Below are 27,587 nucleotides of genomic sequence, written 5' to 3' on the forward strand. Positions count from 1 at the left end.
GGGAAAAACCAAGGAAATGTGATGGAGAGAAGTTGCACATTGCCTCTGAAATGTAATTGTGAAACATTTTTTCACCATTTGCTGAGCATAATTAAAAGTGGAAAGAAGAAAATGCAGCAGATGTCAACTTCTAACAGCAAACAAACATGGCAGCACCACTGCTGATGGCTGAAAAGAACTGCACTTGCAGATGTACTACCGGTGTTCTGTTTACAAGGAGAAAACCCTTATATGTATTTGCTACAATGGTCTTTTTGCTAATTATCATAATCTTGTGGGGGGAAACCTTTAAAGCAATTTTTTAAAGATTCATATTAACCCTTAAAATCATGTAAAATATATGCATCAAAGCACAAATTAACTAAGCTTCCAAATGTGATAATTAAATACCACGATGGCTAACCCATAAAAATCCATGGTTTGGAAGCTATGTAAAACAAAACTTTTCCAAAAGTCATAATTTTAAACATATGTAAATTAGGTAGTTGGAAATATTTTCCTTGGTCTGCAGTAGGTACAGATTATCATTTCTCCCAAGGTTTCCTTGCAAGTTACTATATTTATCTGGGTTGTTGCTTATTCTTAAAAGCAGAATAAATTAAAGAGCTAAAATTGGCAGAATCTACCTGCCGGCCACCTCTAAAATTATTCTGCTAAAGGGTATTATGTTCTATATTTAGAGTTATAAGCCAGAGAAGTATATAGTTCGCAAAAGACCTTGAAACATTTTCAGTACTCATTTATTAGTGTGCGAAATATGCAAAGAAAAAAGATTAAAATCTATTATTTTAAGAGATCAGGATAGAGCAGACTCGGAAACTGTTAGGATAGTCTTGAAAGAGTCAATGTAGGTAGCATTACCATATTGCCAGTATCTCTCTGATGTTTACTTAATTGAGAAAATATACACAGTATCTTCTGTAAAGGGGAAAGGCTGAATTATTAAGTGTTCAATAGTTCAGTTTTTACTGTTGTGGTTTTAGCATATTGATGTAAAACTGAAGTGTGACTAAATTAATATATGCAGAAGACACATATCACTACAACAGTGTACCTGGCAGGGATAACTTATGTGAAAAAAGTTTAGCATCCCATTTCAGAAGTTTGCACCTCAGAAGGCAAAATAATTGGATACTCTAAAAAGAAAGAAGTCTCTTCTTTATACCACTGTTATGCTTGTTGAATGTATTGTGAATTGTGCCCAAGTAATGTGAGTTATACAAGAACAGTGCTACTAGTAATGAGGGGAATTTATTATGGCAAACTGCAGGGGATTAAGTAATTTTGAAAGGACTACATTTCATGCTTTAAAAATTCAGTAAGTTGTTGATCCTGAAAAGTCTCAGTAGATGTATGTTATGGCTCTACTGAGACACTGCAAGAAGCAGGTAGCCTCTTTAAAATTAATGGGATGACAACACCTATTGTCATAATGGAATCATGGCATGGTTGAAAATATATAAACCATGCAATTAATGTTATACAAGACGATAGATTTAGCAAGAATGTTGAAGTTGGAGGGCCTGGTTTAGGAGAAGCTGCATAACTGACCTGTCAACAAAGTCTTTCATATTAATGGAGAAATGCCTTTTTAACATTAAAAATGATCAGCTGAAATTACCTTCACAAGCCCTTGAGGGATTTAGGTGATAGTTCAGGTGAAACAAAATGTAAGATCACAATTAATTTCAAACTGGGTTGTACACATCCTTCTCATTAAAAAAGACAGATCTGAATATAGTCTAATAGTTTGGAGTGATAGATGTTGTTGTTTTTGCCCATCTGGAGACATTTGTGACGATGCCATTGCTTTGCATAAACAGCTATGGCATATACACATTAAAAGTTAAGGTAGATGTAGCAGGTTGCACAACAGAAGACAACTATACAATGTAAATTGCCTAATATATTCCAGTAATATAGCTGCGGATTCAGACAATTAATTTTCCACATAATTTTTGCAGTCTCCATACAATGGAGTCTATATAGAACAGGATTGTCCAACTTGTTTTCAGCAGATTCCCATGCATATGGTAAAGTTATGAAATCTAATTCATCATGTGTCCAGAAGCCAATCAAGAACTGGTTTTATGGGAGACGTGGGCAGGACTACAAATCAACACTCTTTGGGAAAAGATGGTCAGTGTCACCCACACACCCCGTAAGAGTCAAAAGGAGCTTATAGATTAAACATGTCACCCCATATTTTCAAAACCAGTGGTGATTTTGGCTTCATTGTTTATATGCTAAAAAGGGAAAGGCTTTAACACGCTACTTCCGAAACTATGCAAGTAGCTGAAGCAACTATGAAGGAATAGTTCTCTTTTTTGAAAAGAAAAAATATTAGTTGTCAGATTGCAGTGTTGACTTTTTTTTTAGCACCAGTTATGAGATACCAGACGATAGATAGATATAAAAATGTTTACATGGTGGGAAAAAAGTTCCCTGAAAAAAATAAAAGGCAATGAAAATTTAACATACAATAGTGTTAAATGCCAAAATAATTTTCCTCAACAACTTTTTATGGGGCTGACAAGGGCATTCCCCTCTGGATTAATCTAGTAGCTTTGTAAGCATAACTAAGCAGTCTATTGGTGCTACTGCTACAGCTGGAAAGCAGTCAATAGTGTGGTTCTAAAACATGTACATCAGTACACGCATCCATCTACAAAATTAACTGCCCAATTCTGAACCTTGCACTGCAATGCAATCTATGATGCAAATATTTTACTGTGTATGAGCATTTGACCTACGAGTTTGTTACTTGTTTTACCCAGTTCCCTTTTGCGAAAGAGCTTAGATGCTTTTGTGGGTGACTTGTGTATTAAAAGGTTATTTGGGATGGGGGGGAAACGTAATATAACTACTAATTGTTGTGGAACAAATTTGTATTTGTATTAAACAGATGCCTCAAAGGAAATTGTAAGTTATTTGCCTCTAGAGTGCAATAGATTATGATTTTGTTTTTAGAATTATGGTAAGAATGTGCAAACTGTCAGTAGGTGGGGACTCTTATATATCATACCTGTAAGTTTAACATTACCCTGCAGTGGCTTTTGAAGCTTGTTTTAAAGCTCAGCCTCAATACAATGCACTGAGCAATTTTACATTTACATACACCAAAGAGTGTATGTAACACAACCAGAAAAGGTCTGGATACAAATGGTAGTGACTTGTTTTCCCTGAACAATGGTTTGACACAATTGGCAAAAAGAGGCCTGCACACTCCCTTCCTCCCCTGCTCCAGCATCTTGATCCTGTTCAAGAACTGTAGTTTAATGTCGGGTTACTAACTAGGATCAAATTATGATTTACAATCCTGGTTAGTAAACATTACATCACAGTTACCCATCATGCACATGATAGGGAACTCCGTATTAAAGAAACTAGTATCAAAATGCTGAGGGAGCACACAGCCCCAAACTTGTTCCCAGCTTAATAGGGTACGTTTTTTAAGCCAGGAATATTCTGTTTAAATAAGCCATGTATTCAAATTCTTCTTGCTTGTCCACGAGCCATTAATCCTTTCGATACCAACCTATTACACTGAATACCGTGCAACTGAAGCACACAAATCAGATTTTAAAAGCACATTTACCAAGACATATATTCAACGAGGCCAAAATCCAACACAAAAGTGTGCTGAAGTTCAATGCTGTATTATAACCAGGTTTTCCCAAGGATTTTCTTTAAAAAATATACACACACACCCCAAATTAAGCATACACACACACACACACACCCTTTAGCTCCCTTGTACTTGCAGAAGAACACAAACAAACAATAGGTCTTGAATAGTTCCTATTATTTATAAATAAGTCCCTGTCCTTTTTGCTCCTGTAGTCCCTTCTGTTCATCCTTCATTTATACAAAGATGAGCAGAAGATGCTGCCATGTCAGGTCAGACTATCAGGTCCCTCTAACCCAGTATTATCTAATCTCACTAGCAGCAGCTCTCCAGGGTTTCAGCTCCCATCACCTGCTATCTGTTTTTCTTTAACAGTTCCCTGGGGATGTTGGTAATTAAACATGGATCCATTTGCATGCAAAACATGTGCTTTATTAATGAACTAGTATCCCTTCTCAAAATTGAAAAGTATCTGAAAAGCTCCTCCATCTTTCCTAAAATGTGTGTTCATGAGTGCAACTCTTCCCCTAGCAGCATGAGCACACATTTCAATTAACCATCTTTCGACTCCAGGGGAAACAAATCTCAAATCCTAATCATGGTTCTCAGCCTAAAAAAGCCAGGAGTTTTCATCTTTTTTTATCAGTAACAGAAATGTTGTAATCAAACCTTGCTGATGAGCGACATGCACAAGAAAGCAGGAAATCTATTTGACTTTTTTTGTATTAAAACTAACACCAATTTACTCCATCTGTGTGTGACTCATGAGGTTGAAGCAGTCTAATTGAGACCTGCTCCTTCAGTCATTTTTTTCCAGCTACAATCAAATGATAGCAGAAAACAAAAATACTTGGCTACACAAGCCCTCATGAAAAAAGGAAGGCTGGAATTCTGTATGAATTTAGCTACTAAAATCATATTTCTATCAAAAGGAATTTAAGACCCCCATGTACAGGATTGTAGCCCCAGATATTAAAAAGGTTCAACAAAAAGTAAATTGACTTGTGAATCACTGAACTCAGGAAGCATTTATTTGCAGGAGACTACAGAATGAGAATAAAAAATAAATAATGATTTAACACATTATCCCAAGAATAACTGAACTCGTCAGGGTTAAACTTTAAGCATATAAATATATTTTCACAACATCTTTGATTTTAATGGACTTTCTTAAGGAATAATAAAATAGTCTTCATCTCAACATTACAAAACTTGTATGTGTACCACTGTTTCCAAGAAAGCTATTTCCACATTTTCTGATGCTGTCCATCTTGTGTACGAACAGGCTAGGTGAGTCAAGGACACTGTCTGCCTTTCTTCTTTTCACTAAGAAAATTATCTATAATTGTTCTTACCCATTTTCCTTCATTAGCTTTCCAAATTCTTGTCAAAGATGTAGTGTCAAGTCATTCCATAGAGTGTCCTTCCTTGGCTAAACATCACCACATTGCTCTTATTATAAAATCATAACAGCATGGGGAAAATGTTTTGTCTTTAGAATCCCATTTTAAATTGGAAGCAGGGGAGATTGCTTGCCAGTGGAACTAATTCTGAATGGCAGAAAATATTTCTGTTGTAGCAAATTAATATTTAAGCTGGTATGTAATTGAAGTATGGTGCATTCCAGAATAATAATAGTGCTGAAATGGCATTTCATGCTCTTTCTAGACCTGCATATATCCATGTTATTCCAGTTAAACAAGATTAGTTTTAGCATTCTCTTCTTCACCACCTACCTTCCCAGAGAGAGGAAAGGAAGCCAGAGCTTACTAAAAGTTGACAAACGTATGTGAGCAAGTGGCTAACAACTAGTGCATTCCCACTAGCTTCACGCCACTAGGACCATCTTGGCATCTAAGGGGTATTTAAGGAAGGAAAGATGGAAGAAGCTGTCATCCACAATTTTTAGCCACCTGTCTTGGAAAGATAGTCAAATATATTGCAGAGACTTCCTCTAAAAGAGAAAGAGGAACCAGATGGAGTGTAAAGGGATGTGGAGTGAAAGGAGACAGCCGCAATAGTACTGGCAGCCTTAAGAATGTACTATGCACTGCCACAGCATACATCCTATTGTCCTGATGGTGCTACTTCATCCCCCTACACCTGCCTTACCCAACCTAGTGCCCTCCAGATGTATTGGACTGCAACTCCCATAATTCCCAGTGAGCACGGGCATTGAATTATGGGAGTTGCAGTCTTAACACATTTAGAGGATGCCAGGTCGGGAAAGATTCTCCTAATCCTACTGAAGTGTGTCCTATTGAAAAACAGAAAGTGTAAGGTTAAAAATAGATTAATTAGGACCAAATTAGACATTATGGCAACAGATGTGTAGGGAGGGGGTACAACTCTTTCCTGTTGTTGCTGAAATCCTCCGCCCTTGCTGATTTCAAGGAATTTAGCATTATCATTATCAGGTTATGATACTGTAACATCTAGTTTCCTCCTTAGGAGATTCGGCATTATCTTTATGAATGTTAAACGTTTTAAAGTGGTTTCCAAAAGGCAACCACATGACATGTACCAGCATCTCACAAAAACACAACATGTACCAGCATCTCACAGCTGCTCATAAACCAAAGGCCAAGTTACAGCACATAGCCAGAGGTCTGTCTTCTCACATTTGAAAAAAAAAATAGGTTTGGTCTTGCTCCCATTTAGAATTAAAATGGTAGCTCGGCAATCTGCTTCACCTTTCATCCCCCAAAGAGTCAGGTGCTCATCAGTCCATGTTCTTTGCTGCACACCATTCCTCTTCCGCTTCAGTGGTTGCCTTCTCCATCTTACCACTAAGGGCATCTTTACTGGAAATCTTTTTCATTTTAATGTTTGGAAGTTTCTTCAGATCACCATCCCAGTCTCTTTGAAGAAAGGTGACGGGGGGAGAAAACCAACGGAAGATTAAACCCCGGAAAGTGTCACTTTACATGATTAATCAAAAACTTCTCTTAGCAATCAAGATTTCTGTCTCCAGTGAGCAAATTTCACTCTGAAGCAAGCTCAGATTACCCTGCATTGTGATAACTAAAACTTTTATGTTTTATACTTCAAGAAAACTGCACAGACACTGCTGAGCCCAGTTGCCTGTCCTCAATTACTTTAGCTTTCCAACAAGTGAAATGGGATGAGGAGCTACGAGAGCAAGAACCTCACTGCTTGACTAAACATTTCACTACAGAATACTAATCCTGATCAGGTTCCCATAAAAAGGCAAGAGAGCCTGAGTTAAAAAGTTAGCGCACAGATATGTGGAACAGGCAGAACTGTCAGGGCATGCTTTAGGGCGGGGGAAGGGGAGAAGGTAGAGCTCCAAATATTTTGGACTTCCAACCCCCAGAGCCCATGCCAGCACGGCCAAATGGTCAGGAATGCTGGGAGTTGAAGTCCAAAATATCTGAAGGTTTACTTTCTGCTCACCCCGACTTTAAGCTACTCCTAGATTGCAGGTTCCTCTGATCAGTTTAATATTCTGATGCTAAAGCAAGTGATGAGGGTATCTCAAGAAAATAAAGCCAACTACGGTGGACTTTTGGCATTACCACTGCCAGTGATCCTGCTAATTTATAGCTTGCCACTAGGCCTAGCAACATGGGGATCGGTACACCTGGTGCTCAAAGAACATCTGTCTGGAAGTGACCTAGCAAGTGGATGCGCTGGTACCTCTGAAACTATTAGCTTCTATCCTGTAACACAGCCTTTCTCAACCTGGGGCGCTCCAGATGTGTTGGACTGCATCTCCCAGAATGCCCCAGCTGGCTGGGGCATTCTGGGAGTTGTAGTCCAACACATCTGGAGCACTCCAGGTTGAGAAAGGCTGCTGTAACACATGAGAAAAACATAAGAGCTAGAACAGGTGGGCAAAGGGTACACAAGAGGTGGTACCTGTTGCTGGGCTGTTAACATTTCAAAGCGTAAATGTGGGATTGACCCACAAAACCAGCATATGAGGGAGAATGTTGCACTTGCTTGTTTTCCTTCTGAACTACAACCGGAGAGAAAAATCAGGCTAGATGACTTGAGTGGTGCTGGTTGTAATTCTCTGCTGACAAAGATACAGAGCCTTCTTGGACACAACACTAAAATATGGTTTAGAGTTACTTGTACAAGCCTTGGGCTCACGTATTCCTCTCTCCTTGTCTGATGCAGCCATGAGGAGACAGGAAGCATCCACTTCTGCTTTTAAACTAATCAGAGGTCCCTGCTATGTCCAAACTTGGGGAAGCTCTGATTAGTTAAGTTAGTTCAAAACAAACCAGAATCAGACCATGGTTTATCATGGTTTGAACTAACCAGAGCTTCCCCAAGCTTGGGCATAGCAGGGAGCTCTGATTAGCTTAAACGCAGAACCAGATACTTCAGATTTCCTCATGGTCACACCAGAGGAGGAGAGAGCCTGTTCATGAATTGCTAAACCATGCTTTAGCACAGGGGCAGGCTTCCAGGGAAGGCTTCCCCAAAGCAATCCCCCTGCCACCAAATTTGCCACCGAAATGTGGCAGCATGACAGTAGCAACAAAAACACTCCCTCTGTGCCTGTTTTGGAAGCAAAATTGCCACACTTTTGGCTGCTGCCACTGCACAGCAAATTCAGCAGTGGTGGGGGGTCACACACAAAAAAGCTGGGGAACACATGTGGCCCACCCCTGCTTTAGCATCACATCTGAATAACTCATATAAAAAGGATTAAAATAGCACAATTTCACATTGTAAGTCTTTGTAGTTCTAAATAAAAAGCCAGTCTAATAAAGCAAAGAGCAACAATATTTTAAAACATTTTCTGCAAACTCTACTTCCACACAAAGATTTGCTGATAATACTAGCTTACCTGGGACTGATGTGGCATACCTATCCATATTTAAAAATAAACAACATCCTATACAATGAACACAGGATGCTTTTTTTAAAAAAAAAAAAAAAAGTCAGTAACTCACCTGAAAGTTTTAAGGTGCTTACTGTTCACAATGTCAGGGATATCTGTTGGAAACAAGTTTGTGATCAGCGAGCCAAATAGCAATAGAAACAGGGGCTTCTGATTGCCTACTTCTGGTATTGACAGTATGAATGAGATTAACCCATTTGCTCTCATGCTTAGTACCCTAGAAGAAAGCACAACCCCCATACCTTCTGCGAACAGGGAAAAGATCTTGGAATGTTATCAATCCCCTTTTAGGAGAAGGAAATTCCAACAAAGAATTCTAGTTAGACTTTATGAAAAAAAACAGAACTATTAAGGAAAGCGCAGTCATGTTTGGTGCTCAGCCACCACCCCTCACCCCAATTCTGTGATATGCTGCAATTTAAGATCTATCTTATAGTTCCTTTGCCCAACAATTTACCACCATGATTATATTACTGGCCATTTAATAAATCTTACAGGATCCTCAAATGACAAAGCCTCACCGACAATGATTTTCATACATTCTACTACTTTACATTTAAAGCTTTTATACCCCACCCTTCAGCCAAAAAGCCTCCCTGAGCACTCATATACAAATCAATAAAAACAAGACCGTTCCTGACACAACACAAAAGGGGACATGGAGGAAAGAGGAGAAAAGGCAGATTCAGGCACCAATTCTTAACATTAAACAGTACTCTTACAATGACTAGCTGGAATGGAAACAGTTCAGTGAGAGGAGAAGCTGGCCTTAGCAGAGCCAATGTAATGGCCCTGCTTCCCATCCTCGCTCGACTGCATCCGCCATGCTTTTTTTCATGGGTGTGTATTTGTTTTCTAAAAACTGTACAGGAACTTTCTGGTAAAACAAAACAAGATTACCAGCAAGCCTGAATGCCACATCAAATCGCAACAAATCTAATGTACTGCTTCTTGACCAACAAATGCCCTTTCAAATAGGACATGTGCTGTTCTTGATTCAGCTCTGTAGACGTAAAAATGAAGCAGAGCTGGAAACAGAATTCTCCCTTTTCCCTCCACTATTTTTCTGAACATCAGTAGTAAATGACACTAGTGATATGGATTGGGAGAGTTTGACAGTAGTAAATATGAGCACAAAGCTTGGTCATCTACCTAAAGGGGCTTTAGCTTACTAAATTAGACAGGATTTAGCTGAACTGTTACTCCTGGCAAAGCCGAGCTATTGGCTGCATTCAGACATTGTCCACGGCTTTATAAACCATGGATTATGGCAGCCTTCCCTAACCTCCTGCCCTCCAGATGTTGTACTCCCAGGAATCCTGACCATTGGCTATGCTGGTTGGAGCTGATGGGAAGGCTGGTTTATGAAGCTGTGGATGAGTGCCATGCATGCAATCATCCATCTTCCTGTTGGGAACTGGCTTGCAATAAGACAGAGATCGTGGTCTGGACATAGCAGGAAACTCTGGCTTAATGGAAGCTAGCAACTCTCTGCTGAAGCAAGACAGGAGGAAGAAGGAGATACAAGGCTGTGGACTAACATCTGAACATGACCGCAGTCTCCAAATGAATGTTTTCTAAGAAGTTCTGCAAACACTTTTTTTTTAAAAAAAGTATTATTACTTTAGGGAGCCAGCAGGATGATAAAAATCAGTTCGTCTATACATAGCTGTAATTCTGAAAAGAAAAGCCCTGCCAGATGCTGCACGTCACGCTTTGGATTCTCTCCCTCCATTGTGTTGCTGATAAAAACATCTGAAAAGACAATTGTTGAACATACTATATCTTGTTTTCCTTTCCAAAATGGGAACGAGGCGGCTTTCCTCCTCTCAAAGAAAGCATTTCATTTCAGAGAAGGGTGAACTTTCATTATTTGTAAAGCTATAATAGTTTTCTTGTTACCTATAATAGTTTTCTTGTTTCCTTTAACACTTCAAATTACTATCACAAAAGACCAATACATTATAGTATAGATAATTAAACCTAAATGACTTGAGAGACCTATGTCACGTCTTTTAACAACGTCATTAGACGCTTGATCATTAGTCCAATGTAATGGGAGAATGCATTCAAAACCGGAAAAATCCACTTCTAACTAAATGAAAGGGTTTGTGCGTAAACCAGAAGTGCAAGAAGAAATCCCAGTTCCAGCTCTCTGCTAATCCGAACAGACTAGCCAGATCAGCGCGTCCTTCCACAAAATTGACAATGAACCTTTACCAGTTTGTTGTTTTTCATTAATCATCAAATGACAAGGGGAGAGAAAACTGGGCTGGAAGCTCTCCCCCACCCCATGATATGGTACTTAAAAAAAGAAAAGAAAAAACATACAGGGAGTTTTTAACATGGGGAATTGTTCCCCCACCTGCACCCTGAAGTGATGCCATCCACTCTTATCACGTTGGAATTTCTATCGCCTCATTCTGCTGCATGTGGAGATGGGCACTCACAATAATGGAGCTGCAGTAGGTGAGAATAGAATATTGGAACTGGAGAGCGCAGAGGTCCACATTCCGTGCTGATTGGAATAGGAGACATAACACTTCCCCAAGACAACAGTCTGCACTGAACACTTTGATTCAGTCTTGTCCTCAGCAATTAACTCACTGCAGCCAAGGAAGCTGAAATGACTGTCGAATGGAAAGCAACAGCCTGCCAGTCATGCCAGAAACATACAGCCCCCCCCCCCCCCAAAAAGCTCTATCGTCAGGCAGACACAGACACCCGGAAAGCATGAAGAAAAGCTGCAATCTTTTTAGAAAATCTTGGAAGCCCTCGCCTCCCATCCCCTGAATGTCTTTGATCTTAAAGATATTGTAGATAATGTTGTCTGATTTGCTTGGACATCCTGCTGGCAACTGAACTAGTTTTAAGATGATATGCAGCTCGCTGAATGATCATACAGGGATGCTGTGTTCTAACAACCACGGAACTCAAAAGCACACAGAAACTTAGCTAGACCTCTGCTTTTACAATTCCAGATTGTACCAGTCTTTCTCTCTCCCTCTCTCGAAAATAGAAGGAAAAACTTTATCTTCATCAAGAAAAATACCTAATTAAATCAAGCCTACAGACATTCTCTCTCATTAAGAGAAAGGAAAGGCAGGGGAGGGCTTCCTGGTGATGCAGAGGATTTTAAACCCTATTAATGACATAATCTAGCCGACTCCTAGACTTTAAATTGCTGCCTCTAATTACACTAGCAGCAACAATTCCCCTTAAATTGAAGCCCAGTTAAAGCATTGTGCAACAGGACTGCTAACAAGGAATAAATGATTTGAGGTTACTTTTTAGCAAGGAAAGACAACAAGGAAACACAAATCACATTTCCTGAGTACTTTGTTAGACATCTTTTTAGCTTGTGTACAATATGCAACCACATAAACTTTAAGACAATTTTCCATTTTGCTTGGTTGAAATTTTTGAACACAGCTATGTGTCTCTTGCGTGCTTGAGCCTTTCACAGTAAAACTGAGGAGGGTGGGTAGCTTAAGTGTAATCTCATTAAAATTGAGTAGAAGGGAAATAGCTCCCCACCACAAACCAGAAGATATAAGGGGGGAGGAACCCTACAAGTATGTAGAAAGACACATGTGGTATGCGAATATATTGTTAACTTCCAAATGTGCCATTTCAACACTCAACCAGTTTGGGGGTGATCTCACATGCAAGCACATTGTTCAAACTGGGAGCAGCTACATGTTCATTAGTGGACTAGATGCAAGGGAACATTGACCCCAGATGTCTATGAAAGAACCTTCTACATGCACCCTTCATGCTGTAACAGCCCTCCCCAACCTGGTTCACTCCAAATATGTTGGCTTGTAACTCCCATCATCCCCCACTTGGCTGGGGATGTTGGGAGTGGCAGGGCAACACAGCTGGAAGGCACCAGGTTAGGGAAGGGCGTTATATCTGTTACACAGCATCCGCAGTTCAGAAGGGGCTGCAGAGCAGTGTTTTTCCATCAAGGATCTCTTCACCAGATTCCCTCCATGGAACATCAACGCCACATTTGTGAAGTGGTCTTGGAGCCTGGAATGGAAAGACCAAGTCCATGCGAAGCCCTACTGAATATAAAGTGGAACTGTAGGAGAAATTCAGAAAATCAGGAAGGAGAAGCGAAATTAAGAAAAACATTCAACAGACTGGACACAAGGGGTTTTCTTTTTACTTCCACAAGAAGAAAACCACTGCACTATTGTCCTGTGCAGAATTCCAATTTGCTGACAAGAAGTTATTCCTAACAGATTGAAGGGGGGTGGGGGTGGGGGTTTTTTTTTGCAGTGCAGTGAGATAAAAATCACCATACCGAGCCCGTGGCCTTCGTACTGCTGCCTTTCACGTTCCATAGTCTGTTTGATGACCGATTCCCTCGAACTGTGCTGTCTTGCCTGTCTTCCTTTAATGCTATTACGCAGTTCAATCTGTTCCAACTCATCACTGAATCGCTGCAAATAACTGAAGCACAGGGAGACAGCATTGTGGGAAAGTTATTTGCTCAAATGTTACACTTTAGCACTGGTTTTACAAAGCCCCTGAAATATTATTATTATTATTATTATTATTATTATTTATTTATTTATTTATTTATTTATATAGCACCATCAATAGTCACAGAAGCATCCCTGACAGTGGGGGCTAAATGGCAGAACTCCTCCAGAATGGTAAGTGCATTTAGACAGCCTGAGTACAGCACTCCAGCAATATAGCAATGTTAAATGCCTTTGATTAACAACAACAACATAGTGCATACGCCAAGAAACTCATATATAAATTTAACTGAATGCAATGTTAATCCTACTTATAGTAGATCCACTGGAATAAGTGTTAGTTGAGTCAGTCCCAATTTAAGTCCCATTCATTCCAATGGGTCTACTCTAAGAAGAACTAACATTGGCTTCACCCCATTGATTCTTCCCAACAGAACTTGAAAAGTCTATGAAAGGAATAAAAGAAGTGAAGCACAACAATATATCGCACCCTACAACAAACCGAGAGTTATGCAAGGCCAGGTTCATATGACACGGCAACCTGTAAGTGGAGTTTGTATATTAAAACGTTGTTCGACAAGTGCCACAACTTATCAAGGGTTCAACAACCCTCAATGAGCCCAGCACGTCATGTGAACTGCCACACTGTAGCCTGTCGTGTTGTAGGAACCCAGCCTATCTTCCATTAACTTATGAAAATTAAGTATACATGAAGTGTTACAACAATGGCTAAAGATGGGATATACAATAAACATTAAGGATGGTACATTCTGACAGCCGCAGCACTGCAACACCGTCCAAGAGGACATCATTTTGTTAAAGCGCTGTAATCCCAAGCATAGGGAATGCTATGCCATGTTCACTAGCAGGGAACATTAACTCATCACTCTTGCTTCCAACACGACAGGACTTCTGTTTGCTCATCGACTGCAAACTTACTTTTCAACTAGTTCACAGGCTTCTTTTTTGGTGTATTCCACTAGGTTGGGATCAAGGTGGCTTTGAAACCAAAGCAATTTTTCACCTACAAAAGACAAAACAAACGAATAACAAAAAAAACCACACATCTCACTCAGGTGCTGCATACACCTCGTATATAATACAGATGAGTGAAAAGTTGGACCTTTGTTTCCTGCAACAAATCACAGGCTCGAACCATGACTGCTTTCCTCCACAGATCTGAGTTCCAAGAATGATACCCTGGGCCCCTAGATGCCAACTCCCTGGCCTGCCAACATGTCCCTGGCCACAGCCACTCCTCCCTCTATACACCTTACTTTCTTTTAGACTGGCAACTGGGGCTAGATGGTACCCGTTGGGCCGCTGGATCTAGCTCAGGGAAACCTTCTTTGGGGAATCTAATACAGTCAAAAGAAAAATCAATAGAACTTCTTCCCACTGACTTTAATGAGATGCAGTTTGGACCTTCCGTGTAAATGATCCATATTCCAGCTGTTCGGCTAAAGAGAAATGGCATAACGAAGTGACAATCTGTTTTTTTTTGTTTGTTTTTCATCCTTTGCCAAACAAAGAATAAAGATTAGAATGGTTTTTGTTTTTAACTACTACATCAATATATCAAAGAGACATTAAATATCCTTGTAATGCAAATAAATAGTAAGATTTCAAAACATTAATACTGTCCATAGCACCATTACAACGTCTAAGTATAAAATTCCTAAGCAAACGGTATCGTGTTGAGATGACACTGGTTCCATAAAGTAGCCTTGAATATCATACTGCATTTGAGCTGTCACTTCCGCAAGAGGTCTGGCTATTTTTCTGATGCATCAGATTTGCAGAGCAGACTGCATATTTATCCAGACCTAAGCATGCCTATTTGGAAGTAAGATCCACTGACTTAAACGTGTATAAGTTCCAAGCATGTGCCTATCTCTTTCATTTATCCTCCAACCTAAGGCCCTATTATTTTCTGTTGGCTTGCCACAAAAAGCTGCATTGCTTTCGGTTATGGCTTCCCCACAACATGCATAAAATTCTGCTACGACCTGTGCCATGAGAAACATACAGTCAGTATACTTTGCAACAAATAATACTGTTATGCTTCTATTACGGGTATATGTACTTAAGAGCACAATCACAGGCATGTAGAAGTCCTACTGTTGAGGTCTCCAACATAGTGCCCATGGGCACCAATGTGCCCACAGACATTTGTCTAGGTGCACACCTGCCACTCCTAATTTGCATTTTATTCAGGTTTTTTTTTTAATTTAAAACATGCTTTTAACTGGGAGGCTGGCAGCCTGCAAAGCGAACTGTAACCTGTCAGCACCATCTTGATTTTTTATTATTATTATTATTATTATTATTATTATTATTATTATTATTAATTTGTGTTTTATAACTCAGATTACCCTCTCTGCCTTATAGTTAGATCCTTGAGCAAGCTACTTTGTTTTGTTTTCAGTTTCAGCATTTTGTTTCTTGAGAATGAGTGTTTTATGACCAGATACTGAAAAGAGAGTGAAACTCTGGTGTTCTGTGAAGTGAATGAATGGTTTTAATAGTTTTCTTTCAAAAATAATCCAACGATTAAAACAACAGTAAAAATTGTGTATTGGAAGCTCAACATTTCGGACCCAGAGTGGTTCTTCCTCAGGAGCTGTATGTGGAGATTACTTCCATCTATTTAAATGAAAAGCAAGATAAAAGCTCTTGAAATCTTCTTTGCTGTACTGTAGTGTCAACGCCTTCATTATCTGTCCAGCCATGCACAACAGGGTAGCTATTTTATTAACAGGCAAGCCATCTTTCAAACTTCCAGATGTGCCCACCAAACTGAAAGGGTTGGGTACCCGTCCTCCCAAGTACGAAGTCGTACTGAGTTCAATGGGGCTCGCTCCAAATGAACAGTGCACAGAATTGCAGCCTTCATTTTATTACATGGCACTCATCTCACAAATTATTTACAGTGGCAAGGGATTTAGTTGCATTGAATAAACTGAATTTTGAACAGTGTGGCAGCACATTGAACTGGTCCTTTCAGTGTTACTTAGTTGGACAATAACTTTCAAACGTATATTGTCAAAGACCAACAGACAACAAGATGGTCAGCCTCATGTTCGGCTTTTTAAATTATTCAAACAGATTCAGATGTAAACAGAATTACACCTGTTCAGGTGTAAGTATACATTCCCATTTTAAGTGCATTGTGATTATTGCCTTGGGGTGGCTGGGGAAAGCTGTCTCACAGCATCCTTAAAGTCAAAACTGTTTGCAGAAACTAGGAGCAGGCAACGTGGTACTCGCAAGCACTAATGTGTCCCAGACACCTTCCTTGGTGCTCACCAAGACATCCTACTCCTGCCAATCTTAATTTTCAAAACATTTTTTTATGTTGTCTTACTAGCAGCTGGGATTGCTTCAACGCTCATTGGGAGCCTCTAGCTGCTGCCATCTTAATTTCCCATGAATCCCTCTGGGCAGGTTACCTGCCCTTTGTAGTTAGCCATAACCACCCACAGCAAACAGTTTGTGGTTGTGCCCAGGACAATTTCTAAAATGTCCAAATATACCCACAGGTCCAAAAGACTGCCTGCCTTTGCTAAAGATGCTGCCACACTGAGTTGAGCCAACATGGGTGGCTCCATTTGTGAATGTAAGAGGCCAGACATCAGGAGAGTAGAGGAGAATGAGAATGAAAGCTATTGTTTTGATCGTGCCACGGTTTGCTAGCTGCCTAGCAAATCCTTATGTAGCCAGACTTAATTAGTGCAGTCTCCTTCTCCCCTCTTCCACCATACCCCCTCCTGCTGCAGAACAACCAGCAGGGCCTTCAAAATGCCTTGAAAAGTAGATCAGAAGAATTATCTGGAGCTGAACTTTACAACTGGGACAGGAAGGAGAAGAGGGGTGGGACTGGTGGAGAAGAAGAATGGATTGGCAGGAAGCAGAAATAGAAATAAAAGGGAAAGAAGTAGGAGGGGAGGCAAATTTATGCTCTTTCACCCCTTAAACAAGCTCCTTAAAACTACTGTAGTTTTTTTTTCCCATAGTCAAAATTTAATTTGAGTTAAAACTTGAGATGCATACCGCTGCTGGGAAATTACCAAACTACTTTTAAGGCAATCAAGAGCAAAGCATTTACGACAAGTCTAAAAGAATATCTACATTCAAAAGGCAGACGGGATGATTGCAAGCATTTGTCAACTATTTCATCATTTGGCAAGAACAGCCTTTAATTCAGCCAAGGGTATTTGAAATATGAGGCACACACTTCAAACATTACAGGAAAAGATAGAACTGAGTTGAGTCACTGTATATATCGACTCATTTCACGTATCAGTCCTGGTAACTATTTTTTCTCAATGCAATTGCACTGGAACTCTGAAATAAGCCAGCTGCATCAGGAAATATAACATCTCATGGTTGTACATGAAATGTACAACCAACAAAGATTTTTGGAAGCATTCACAGCCACAGAAATTACTCACTGAATTTATCCATATGCCACTTAATCATATTACTCCATTTGAGTTTTTCTGATTCAAGAGCATGTTCAAGAGTGTGAACCTAGAGAAAGTGACCAGCAGGGTCTCTATGTTAAGTGGTCCCTAGTTTTTCTGTCTTCCAGAAGCTATGGGGATGAAACAGGTTGACTATTTTCCCCATGTAAGAACAAGATCTCCCTAAAGACAAATACATATGTGAACGTCACATGAATAGAAGCAGCTCCACAATACAGTAAGATGCCTAGAAATGTGAGCAACACTTCCACTGAAACCAGACTTTCCCAACCTCTCTTCTCGATCATCCCAGAGTGCAGGACACGGAATAACGGGCTCAAGTTAAAGGAAGCCAGATTCCGGCTGGACATCAGGAAAAAATTCCTGACTATTACACCAGTACGACAATGGAACCAGTTACCTAGGCAGGTTGTGGGCTCTCCCATGCTAGAGGCATTCAAGAGGCAGCTGAACAACCACCAGTCAGGTATGCTTTAGGGTGGATTCCTGCATTGAGCAGGGGGTTGGACTCGATGGCCTTATAGCCCCCTTCCAGCTCTACTATTCTATGATTCTATGAACCTTGTAGTCCAACATCATCTGGCATGAAAAAGGCTGATTTAAGGTTTTCAGTAGAGGATTGGATGAGCCATTATCAGGATGTGCAAGGTATGACATTATAGAGTACTTCTAGATTCATCCTTGTCACTGGAGGCCCAGGTGGGCTCCATGGCCCAGATTACTTGGGGTCAGCTTCCTTTCCTGGACAGGGACAACCCAGCCGCAGTAGTCCAGTTCTGGTGACTTCCCAGTTAGACTACTGCAATGCACTCTGTGCAGGGCTGCCCTTGAAGATGACTCAGAAGTTGCAGCTGATAGACTGCTGGCCAGAGCATCACGAAGAGACCATATAACGCCGATCTTAAAGGAATTGCACTGGCTGCCTATACGCTTCTGGTCGGAATTCAAGGTGTTGGCAACGATATTTAAAGCCCTAAACGGTTTAGGACCTCGATATTTGAGGGAATATCTTTCTCTATATATGCCTGCCCAAGATTTGAGATCCCTTGGAGAAGCCCTTCTCTGTGTCCCACCAACATGAGAAATGCATTATGGAGGGACATGGGAGAGGGCCTTCACTGTTGTGGCCACCCAGTTGTGGAATGCCCTTCCCTTGGAGGCCTGACTGGTGCCAACGCTGGTTTTGTTTCAGCGCCAGTTTAAAACACCTTTGAGGGCTAAATTCACCAACGTTGCACTCACCTAGTATAATTATTTCAATTGTTTTTATTGCTTTTTAATTTTACACTGGTTTTAACTTGATTAATGGTTTAATATGTTTTTAGCTGGGTATATTATTAATTGTTTTATATAGTTGAATTCATTTTATCTGTACATCGCCCTGAGATCTTAATGAGATAGGGCGGAATACAAGTGTTTTAATAAATAAAACAAATAATAAAATCTTCTGCCTTCAACAAAATTTTGTAAATGCCTCACAATGCTTTACAAAAGGGAAAAGTGGCAAGAATCACTTTGTAATGACTTGGTATGAGATGGGATCAGGACTAGCAGAGCAAGGAATACTTGCGCAACTTTCCAAGTATTCCTTGGCCTTCCTTCGTCTCACATCAGTCCGCTGGTCTCTGTCCACCACTCTGCCGCTAAGATCATCTTCTTGGCCCGCCGCTCTGACCATGTCACTCCACTTCTGAAATCTCTTCATTGGCTCCCAATTCACTCCAGAATCCAATATAAACTTCTCCTGTTGACCTTCAAAGCTTTTCACGGTCTAGCTCCTGCCTATCTCTCCTCTCTCATCTCACACTATTCCCCCGCTCGTGCTCTCCGCTCCTCTGATGCCGTGCTTCTCGCCTGCCCAAGGACCTCCACTTCCCTTACTCGGCTTCGTCCTTTTTCTTCTGCTGCCCCTTACGCCTGGAAAGCTCTTCCAGAACACTTGAGAACTACCAACTCAATCACAGCTTTTAAAACTCAGCTAAAAACTATTCTTTTCCCTATAGCTTTTAAATACTGAGTTTGTTCTGACTCTATACTGTTAGCTTCACCCTACCCGGTGCCTGTTTACACTTCCCTGTGCCTGCTTGCATTCTCTTCCCTCCTTATTGTTTACTGCAACTTTATTAGATTGTAAACCTATGCGGCAGGGTCTTGCTATTTACTGTGTATAATCTGTACAGCACCATGTACATTGATGGTGCTATATAAATAAATAATAATAATAAAGTACAGATTACTGCTGTAGCTGTGCAAATGCATGTTCCTCTGAGATTACCAACAGGCGAAGAGCCTTCAGTGTGGCAGTCCCTCTCCTATGGAATTCCCTGCCTCTGGTGGTCAGGCAAGTACCAACTTTGTATTCCTTTCGGTGCCTCCTGAAAATGTCGTTGTTCCAGGAAGGCTTCCCTTGATGACCAGCCACAGTTCACTTTGCATTTTGCTAATGTGTTTTTATTCTGTTCTTATTTTATCTTGTACACCACTCTGAAATTTTGAATGGGGAGCAGTATATAAATATTGTAAATAAATAAATAAGATCAGTGGACAGATGTCATGTCGGTTGCTAAATGCTGAACATAGAAGGCTGCCTCATATTCAGCCCAGTAATGTCTAGTTGGACATGACTTGGTTCTGCAAATCCAGATCCTTTAAACTAAACTGACCTATGGCCCTTTCCCATTTCCCACATCGAAGGACAAGAAAACTGAGATAGGGTATTTGCCACTTCAGAATCCTGACGTCAGGCAAAGAACAAAGCTAATCTACTCGTCTATAAATGTAGATGTGTGTGGTGTGAATACTGTTGGTCAGAGCTTTGTCAGCCTATAATGCTAATGCTCGTTAAAACGTCTCTCTCTCTTTGAGAGCACAGAGGCAAAGAGCTTTCAATATACATGAACGATGTGAAAAATGGACACTGTTACAGGAAGCAGCAATGGAGAAACCTACAAGCATTTTAAAGAAAAGGCATCAAAAGAAACCAAGTGTTACCAGCAATACTGAATCCACAGTAGCGTTCATAAAGTCAGGTTGGGAACATTGTCATTAAAAAGCTATAAAGGCATGTTGCATAAAATAGCCTACCATTTTTCAAGAAAAGTTTAATGGCTTTAAGACACTTAGCTTAAAATGTAAATCTGAAGAACCTGGAACTTTAAAAAAATAAAAATTGGACTCACCTATAATGCTGAGACGAAAGGCCTTTTCATTTTTCAACCTGCAAAATGGATAGCTGCAATTTAATTATTCTGAGATTAAAAACAAAACACAGGCACACAAGGCAAGAAACAAATGGAAAGGAGAGATTAAACTTTTGATTTTTATGGCATCTGTGGTGTCCTGCCCACCTGTGTTGTCTTGACTTCACCTGAGATGCCCACAAGCTCCCTGACAGGACTGTCCATGCCAGTAGCAATCCTCCCTATGCTGATGACGTGTGTGAGGGTTTTGACTTACTGCTGCTGCTCCTGTCTCGACTTTATTCTTTAGGGCCCACAGCTCCACAGCCAGCCCTCAGTTTCCCATTCCACTGCCACCATTAGCTGTTTTCTCCTCAGTCACTCCTCCACAGACCACACCAGTTGTTTTAATTAATTGGAATTTATTAACATAAGTGTGTGTACATAAGCTTATTGGTTTCCTCAGCTGAAATGCGTATGGTTACAAGGTTCTAAGCGTATTGGTTTCCGTCACTTCTTTCTTACAAGGTTCCCTCATATAATCATCCACTTCTCTCTACCCCACTTCTACCCTACCCTTCACAGACTCATAACCCACGCCGCTTAACTGTCTTGCTGTCAGCTCAGACTCTCTATATAAATGTCATGCTCTTCCAGAGGTTTCTGTAAGATTCTTACAGATCTATTGTTATTGTCTCCTGAAAGTCCATTTGTGAGTTCAAGGTTTTCCATAAAGCAATTTAGCTTATCTTGTATTTCAATACATGAGGGAGGCATATTTACAATAGGAATACATTACAGGCCTTCAAATACCATAAATATTTTCCCCACTTGATGGTCAACTGAAGCAAGACATCATTACTCAAAATGAGAAGATGCAAGCTTTGAAACAAGAAGGTTCTACAGGTCAACATGAAGGCGAATTTTTCTAGAGAAGAAATACAGTTAGAAGTTTAGTTGTCATATTGCTGCTTATGAATTACAGGAATGTTCTGGCAGATTAAAGTATGTGCAAAACCAGTGATTCACTGGCAATAAAGATGCTATTTTAGAAGCCAGAGTATAAAACGATTTAACAGAACATTGTTCAAGGTCAGAAACTTTTACATAAAGTTTAATACACAAGGGAAGGCTCACAAAAATACAAATGGGTTCCTTTCTTCCCCCTCCCCCAGGTTCTCCATCCACGATGCTTCCTGCCATTTCTCTCTGTACTCAATCCCTCTCTCGTTCTCACACACACATTCACCATCAGACATGTGTGCAGATGTTCATGGAGTACTGCATAGAGCAGGGATGGGGGAAATGTGGTCCTCCAGATGTTGTTGGACTACAACTGCCATCAGCTCAGATAACAAAGCCAATAGCTGTGAAAGTTGCATCCCAACACCTGGGGGTCTACACATTCCCCACTGCTGGCATAGAGGCTCAGTCAATCTGCTCCTTCAAATAGTGCCTCTAGCAGGCACACATTCACAGCTCCCACTCCCAGAAAAATGTAGGTTCCTGCACTGCCCCACCTCATGGCAACAGCAAGGCAACAGAATTGAGTGAGCCACAGTGCTTCCTTTTTGGGGGCAGAATCAGCTGCCTGATGGGCTTTAAGTCAACGTCTGCACCATCTTTGTCCCATTTTCCCAAATTCTCTCATCCCACGTTCCAAGCCCTTCCTGAAGGTCTCCCTACACACCGGTGACGCTTTTCAAGGGCTGAAAACTAATTAACATTGTAGTGCATCATTTTAGAGAATTTTCTATCTGAACATCTGCATACTCTTTTAATCCATATCTGTAAGAATATCAGATAAAGGCAAGATTGTTCATCATGCCTCAAACATTCGGAATCATGTAGGCTAAAGAAACGCATATAATCATATGGAAGCCTATACATAATATAGAATAAAATACTACAGCAGCAAAATAGGCTGGTTTGTAGTGACGCTGTGCCCTGTTAGTAGCTCTGTTTCTCAGCAGGAATTCTCAGATGAGGGAGAAAAAATAAGAAGAGTGACAGAAATGTAAAGGGTGTTCACATTATCCCACTCAGTTTCTTTATACCAGGTGAGCAGAATGCAACCCAAATCCAATTTTTGTTATACCTGCTGTGAGGAGCAAGGCCTGGGGGAGGGAAGAGGAGACAGTCAGGAGCCCCTCCCCATGCACAAGCCTAGGTACACAGTTTTTTTCACACCAGCCTATAACTATATCACATCAAAGTCAGTATAAGATGCATCATATAAAAGTCATTGAGATGCCATTTGATGCTATAACTAGAATATTCACCACCAAATAGTAAAACTTTTACATCATTAATAAAAACAAGTTCTTATTTATTCATAGAGATGTTGTGGTAATACATGGGGAGTAACACACTTCTTCCAAAACATCACTACAACTGTTTCTTTAAAAACAGAAAATGTAATCATAGACAGTGAAAGATTTCCTAAAAGTAGCTTTCACTGAAAATGGTTCTACTGAAGAATATTTGCGCAGCAGTTACACAGTCAAGATAAAACAGTTTTCAAGGAGCTATCAACAGTTTGATGTTTTCTGTCACGGCCTCTGGTGTGTCACAACAACCCTGCAAGATCACAGGCAAAAGGGCTTGGGGTCTTATCAGTAATTGGTCATCATCAAGACATGGACCTGTAAATGTTTCTCATCTTTAAGACATTTCAGGTAAAGCTTTGCAAACTCAGTATTTTCTGACATTTCTAAGCCAAGAAAATTCTCCTGAGAATGCAGCAGGTCCACACTTTCTCTTCCCTCCCACTGAACAATACAAATACAAAGACACTCACTTTTCTTTTCTGTCTTTTTTATGTGCTTCTTTTGTAAGTTGAGCAGCTTTTCTGCTGTACGGATGCACAACTTTCTTCTCCTGCCCACCTCCTTTGCTCTTTGCTGCTTTTGGCTGAAACAATGAAATCAGAAGAAAGACACAGTGAGACATTTTAAGCACTTCCCTTCAAAAGCTTCCTGTTAAATCTCTGCATTCAAGATGAAAGATTCGGTCAGCTTAGAAGAAGAAAGCAGGACTTGAACGAGATACAGTGAAGAAATAATACCATCAGTTCTTCAAAAGACCTGTATTGTATTTTGTATTTGGGTTTTTAGATTGTTGGTTGCTTTATTATTATGTTCCTCGTGGTTTTAATTTTTGTGAACCACTCAGAGAGCTTCGGCTATTGGGCAGTATAAAATGTAATAAATAAATAAATAAATAAATCATTCATGGCAGAATATGTATCTGAGATAATAACAACAACAACAACATTGTTTTCACTAGATTTATTATTTCCATCCTGTACACCACCAATTGATTGAATTGCCATCTCCTAGGCACACAAGGGCAGGATCTACACTACTGCTTTATAATGGTATTGAAGTGCACTGACAATTGTTGGGGCCCAGGACACATTCCAAATACCATTTTCTAACAGCTTTCATAGTGTTATATCCTGCTTAGTGTAGATCTGACCCTAGATTCAATCAGCACTCTAAACCTCTGGTATACCAGTTGTCGGCTGAGGAATGACAATGAGATGCACTTGTGGCTTTAGTCAACAATCTCTGTGTAGAGACTGACAGGTGAAAGGCATTCTAATCACCCATCTCAAGAAGAATATGGAAAAGCTGGAAAATGCAAAAGAACCAAACGATCAAAGGGTCAGAAATCCTTCAATACGCACAAAGGGGGCTTCAATGTTTTACTTCATTTAGAAAAATAACCTAAGAAAAGACACGATACACACTGAAAAAAATATGCATGATGTGGAGGAAGTGGATTTTTTTCTCCCTCTCTCATAATACTGGAACTCAATAAAATTGATGGGGAGTAGACAGACAAAAAGTGCACCACTGGACAGGTCCATGGATACTGATGGTAACTGCTTGCCCTGGACATGTGACATTTCCTGTAGAAACCTGCAGGACTCATTTTACCCTCCCTCCTCTTCAGTATAAGACAGTTGTGTGAGATGACATGGAGCTCAATTCTTCTAATACACTGATGACACATAGGGAACCCAGGTCTAGCAGTCTTGGTGACTACCAACAATTAGAGATTGGATAGAGGTAAACATATTGAAACAATCCAGGCAAGGAATAGTGATGCCAGGTCTTGTGACCTAGGAGAAGTAGGAACTGCAGCAGACTTGCCCTGCCAGACCTCCCCATCTGGACTACAAAGGCCTCTAGTGAAGCTCCTACCAAAAGGCCTGCCCTATACTAGCTCACTTTGAAGTGCAGCATTTATTTGCCTAGATAATAAATAAAATTTGAATAAATTGTAAAGAAAGAAAAAATACACTTGAGAAGGCAAATCAGGAAAAGTCAAAATTACATATCTAATACGAGAAGTTTCACTAACATAAATAGCAGGTTTTAATCCTTAAATTTCAAAGCAGTAAAGCAGTATCCTCTTTGGCTAACGAAGGTATCTTCCTACATTCTTTTTTAAAACATGAAACATTATAAGACATGTACTAGTGAGTTATTGCCAGGCTGGTACCATAGAAATATACCACAAAGGTTAAATTGTACTACAAGGTAAGCCTATGCGGCAGGGTCTTGCTATTTACTGTTTTACTCTGTACAGCACCATGTACACTGATGGTGCTATATAAATAAATAAATAAATAAATAATAATAATAATAATAATAAAGGTCAGAAGAATCACACTGTATATAGCCTTTCAGCAATCACACTGAATGTGGGGCACTCAACAACTGACCTCCCCTTTAAAAAAAAATCTGTGAACGTAAGACATTAGCAAAGCTTGGGGAAGGCTAGTTTTAAACCACTTCTGCCTAAAATGCTACTTTTCCACAAGGATTTTTTTCGTTTAAAATAGCATGGCTCTGTGATGTTACATGTCTGTACATACTGTGTTTATGTATGTACAGACGTACAGTATGTCTGTACATACTGTATTCTTGTTATAGATCTGTAGTTTGTAAATATCTTTAGAGTGAGAATGGTAGACCTGCATATGTGAGCTGATTGGCTGAGAGAGGGAGAGAGAGGGGGTAAAGTCTGCATGCTATATAAACTGGGTGCTGGGTTGAGACAAGACGGGGATATTATGCGAGATGGTTTAAAACAGAGATACAGTTAGAGACAGTGACTAGAGGCTTTAAATCAGAGTTAGGATTTTAGAACTGAGAACAGAGAGAGAAAGTCTGTGGTGATTGTGCAAGGATTATTCATCAACTTATTGTAATTAATAAAGCTTCCTTTGTTTATAAAATCCAATGCCTTCTGTTCATGGCTGTGTAAGGGGGGGTAATAAAGGGAGAATATAAGGGATGCTTTAGGGTGGATTCCTGCATTGAGCAGGAGGTTGGACTCGATGGCCTTGTAGGCCCCTTCCAACTCTGCTATTCTATGATTCTATGATTATAGTGTAAAATCTGTGTGTCCTCAGAGAAAGGTCTGAGCCTTAAAGGTCCTGATGGCAGTGGAACCCAGTGTGACTGTGTGTGGGGGGGGAAAAGGTAGGTCCTGCTTGGAGGGAGAAAGACCTTAGAGAAGGGGAAATTCCCACACACAATTCAAGGTGATTTTTTTTTTTAAGTAAATATCCCTAGATACCTTCTCATCTATTTTCTGTGACAGTCACCAGGATTAATAAGGAAAACGTGTGTTATTTATTTATACACACACGCACACATACACACCGGTCTACTCAAAGTAAGGCCCACTGAGTTTAATGCGACTTACTCCCAGATGAGTGTGCGAGGATTGCACCGTCAGTGAACACCGGGGGGGGGGGGGGAGGGGGATACTGGGGTGACTTAAAGACTAACAACAGCCTACTTTTTAAAGTTAAAGTCCAGGAAGACGTACGTCATAATAAATCTGGGGTTCCTGGTTGTGACTACACGGGTAGTCGCACACTAATCTCAGCCGTGTCTGCTATTCCCAATAGCAGGCAGCTTCAGCGTCGCATTCAGTCCTTCTCTCCCCCCCCCCCCAACCACCACCCCCGGCAAATCATCAGGATGCCGAGCTCACCATATTCACGGAGAAGCAAACCAGATCCGGCTTCCTTAGCAGCACGCTTCTTACAGACGGTCTAGCAGCACGCTTCTCCCGACCCAGCGCAGGAAAGACCTGGTCCAGCGCCGTAACCCGCCCGGGTAGGAAACACAGCGCGCGAGCTCTCCGTTCCGCGCCGTTATCTAATTGATAACAGGAGCCTGGAAGGCATCAGCCCTGCTTGCGACACACCTCGGACTCGCCCCGGTGTTCCGAGCTGCGGTCAAGAAAGAGGGACGGAGCAAGCGCTCGCTTTCCAGATTCTGCTCGGTTGAGCGGGTTCTGGCAGTGAGGAATGGCAGCTGCTGGTGCAGCTCTCCAGCCGGCTTGAAGAGCACAAGACGCCGCCAGCATCTCTTACGGGAGCACAAATCAGGTTGCTGTCACAAAGAAAAGTACCCCTTCGAAAGAGAAGTGACAAGACCATTTAGTATTTATTTATTTATACCGATAGGTATCCCACACACCACCCACACACCGCAACCTCCCCAATAATTTCTACAAGTTTTAAAATGGTATTTTCAGTTAGAAGCAATCACTTACCAAGAGTGTAGCATAAGAACATAAGAAGTGCCCTGATGCTGGATCAGACCAAGGGTCTGGGGGTAGGTAATGAGTGGGGTGCCGCAGGGCTCAGTCCTGGGCCCGGTGCTCTTCAACATTTTTATTAATGATTTGGACGAGGAGGTGCAGGGAACGCTGATCACATTTGCAGATGACACCAAATTGGGTGGGATAGCTAATACCCTGGAAGACAGAAACAAACGTCAAAGTGATCTTGATAGGCTGGAGTGCTGGGCTGAAAACAACAGAATGAAATTTAATAGGGATAAATGCCAAGTTCTACATTTGAGAAATAGAAACCAAAGGCACAGTTAC

General features: G+C 40.7%; 1 protein-coding gene across 1 annotated transcript; it reads right to left on the minus strand.

Annotated features, from left to right (window-relative positions):
* Nucleotides 1–4,637: 4,637 nt before the first annotated feature.
* TMA16 (translation machinery associated 16 homolog) lies at nucleotides 4,638–26,729 on the minus strand. The gene is made up of 7 exons (XM_063136101.1): nucleotides 26,685–26,729; nucleotides 23,467–23,579; nucleotides 20,667–20,704; nucleotides 13,940–14,024; nucleotides 12,820–12,968; nucleotides 8,560–8,602; nucleotides 4,638–6,489 (listed from the first exon to the last, which is right to left on the minus strand). Exons 1-7 carry the CDS (start codon nucleotides 26,685–26,687, stop codon nucleotides 6,351–6,353), a joined length of 570 nt encoding a protein of 189 aa, XP_062992171.1. The 5' UTR covers nucleotides 26,688–26,729; the 3' UTR covers nucleotides 4,638–6,350.
* Nucleotides 26,730–27,587: the final 858 nt, after the last annotated feature.

The sequence above is a fragment of the Elgaria multicarinata genome, chromosome 10 (genome assembly GCF_023053635.1).
Source record: "Elgaria multicarinata webbii isolate HBS135686 ecotype San Diego chromosome 10, rElgMul1.1.pri, whole genome shotgun sequence".
Taxonomy (NCBI): domain Eukaryota; kingdom Metazoa; phylum Chordata; class Lepidosauria; order Squamata; family Anguidae; genus Elgaria; species Elgaria multicarinata.

Coding starts and splice junctions, on each gene's coding strand:
- TMA16 (XM_063136101.1), bottom strand. Junction 14,025..20,666: donor CTTTCGTCTCAGCATTATAG/GTGAGTCCAATT, acceptor TGTCTTTTGTAG/GTGAAAAATTGCTTTGGTTT. Junction 12,969..13,939: donor GCCTGTGAACTAGTTGAAAA/GTAAGTTTGCAG, acceptor CCTGTGCTTCAG/TTATTTGCAGCGATTCAGTG.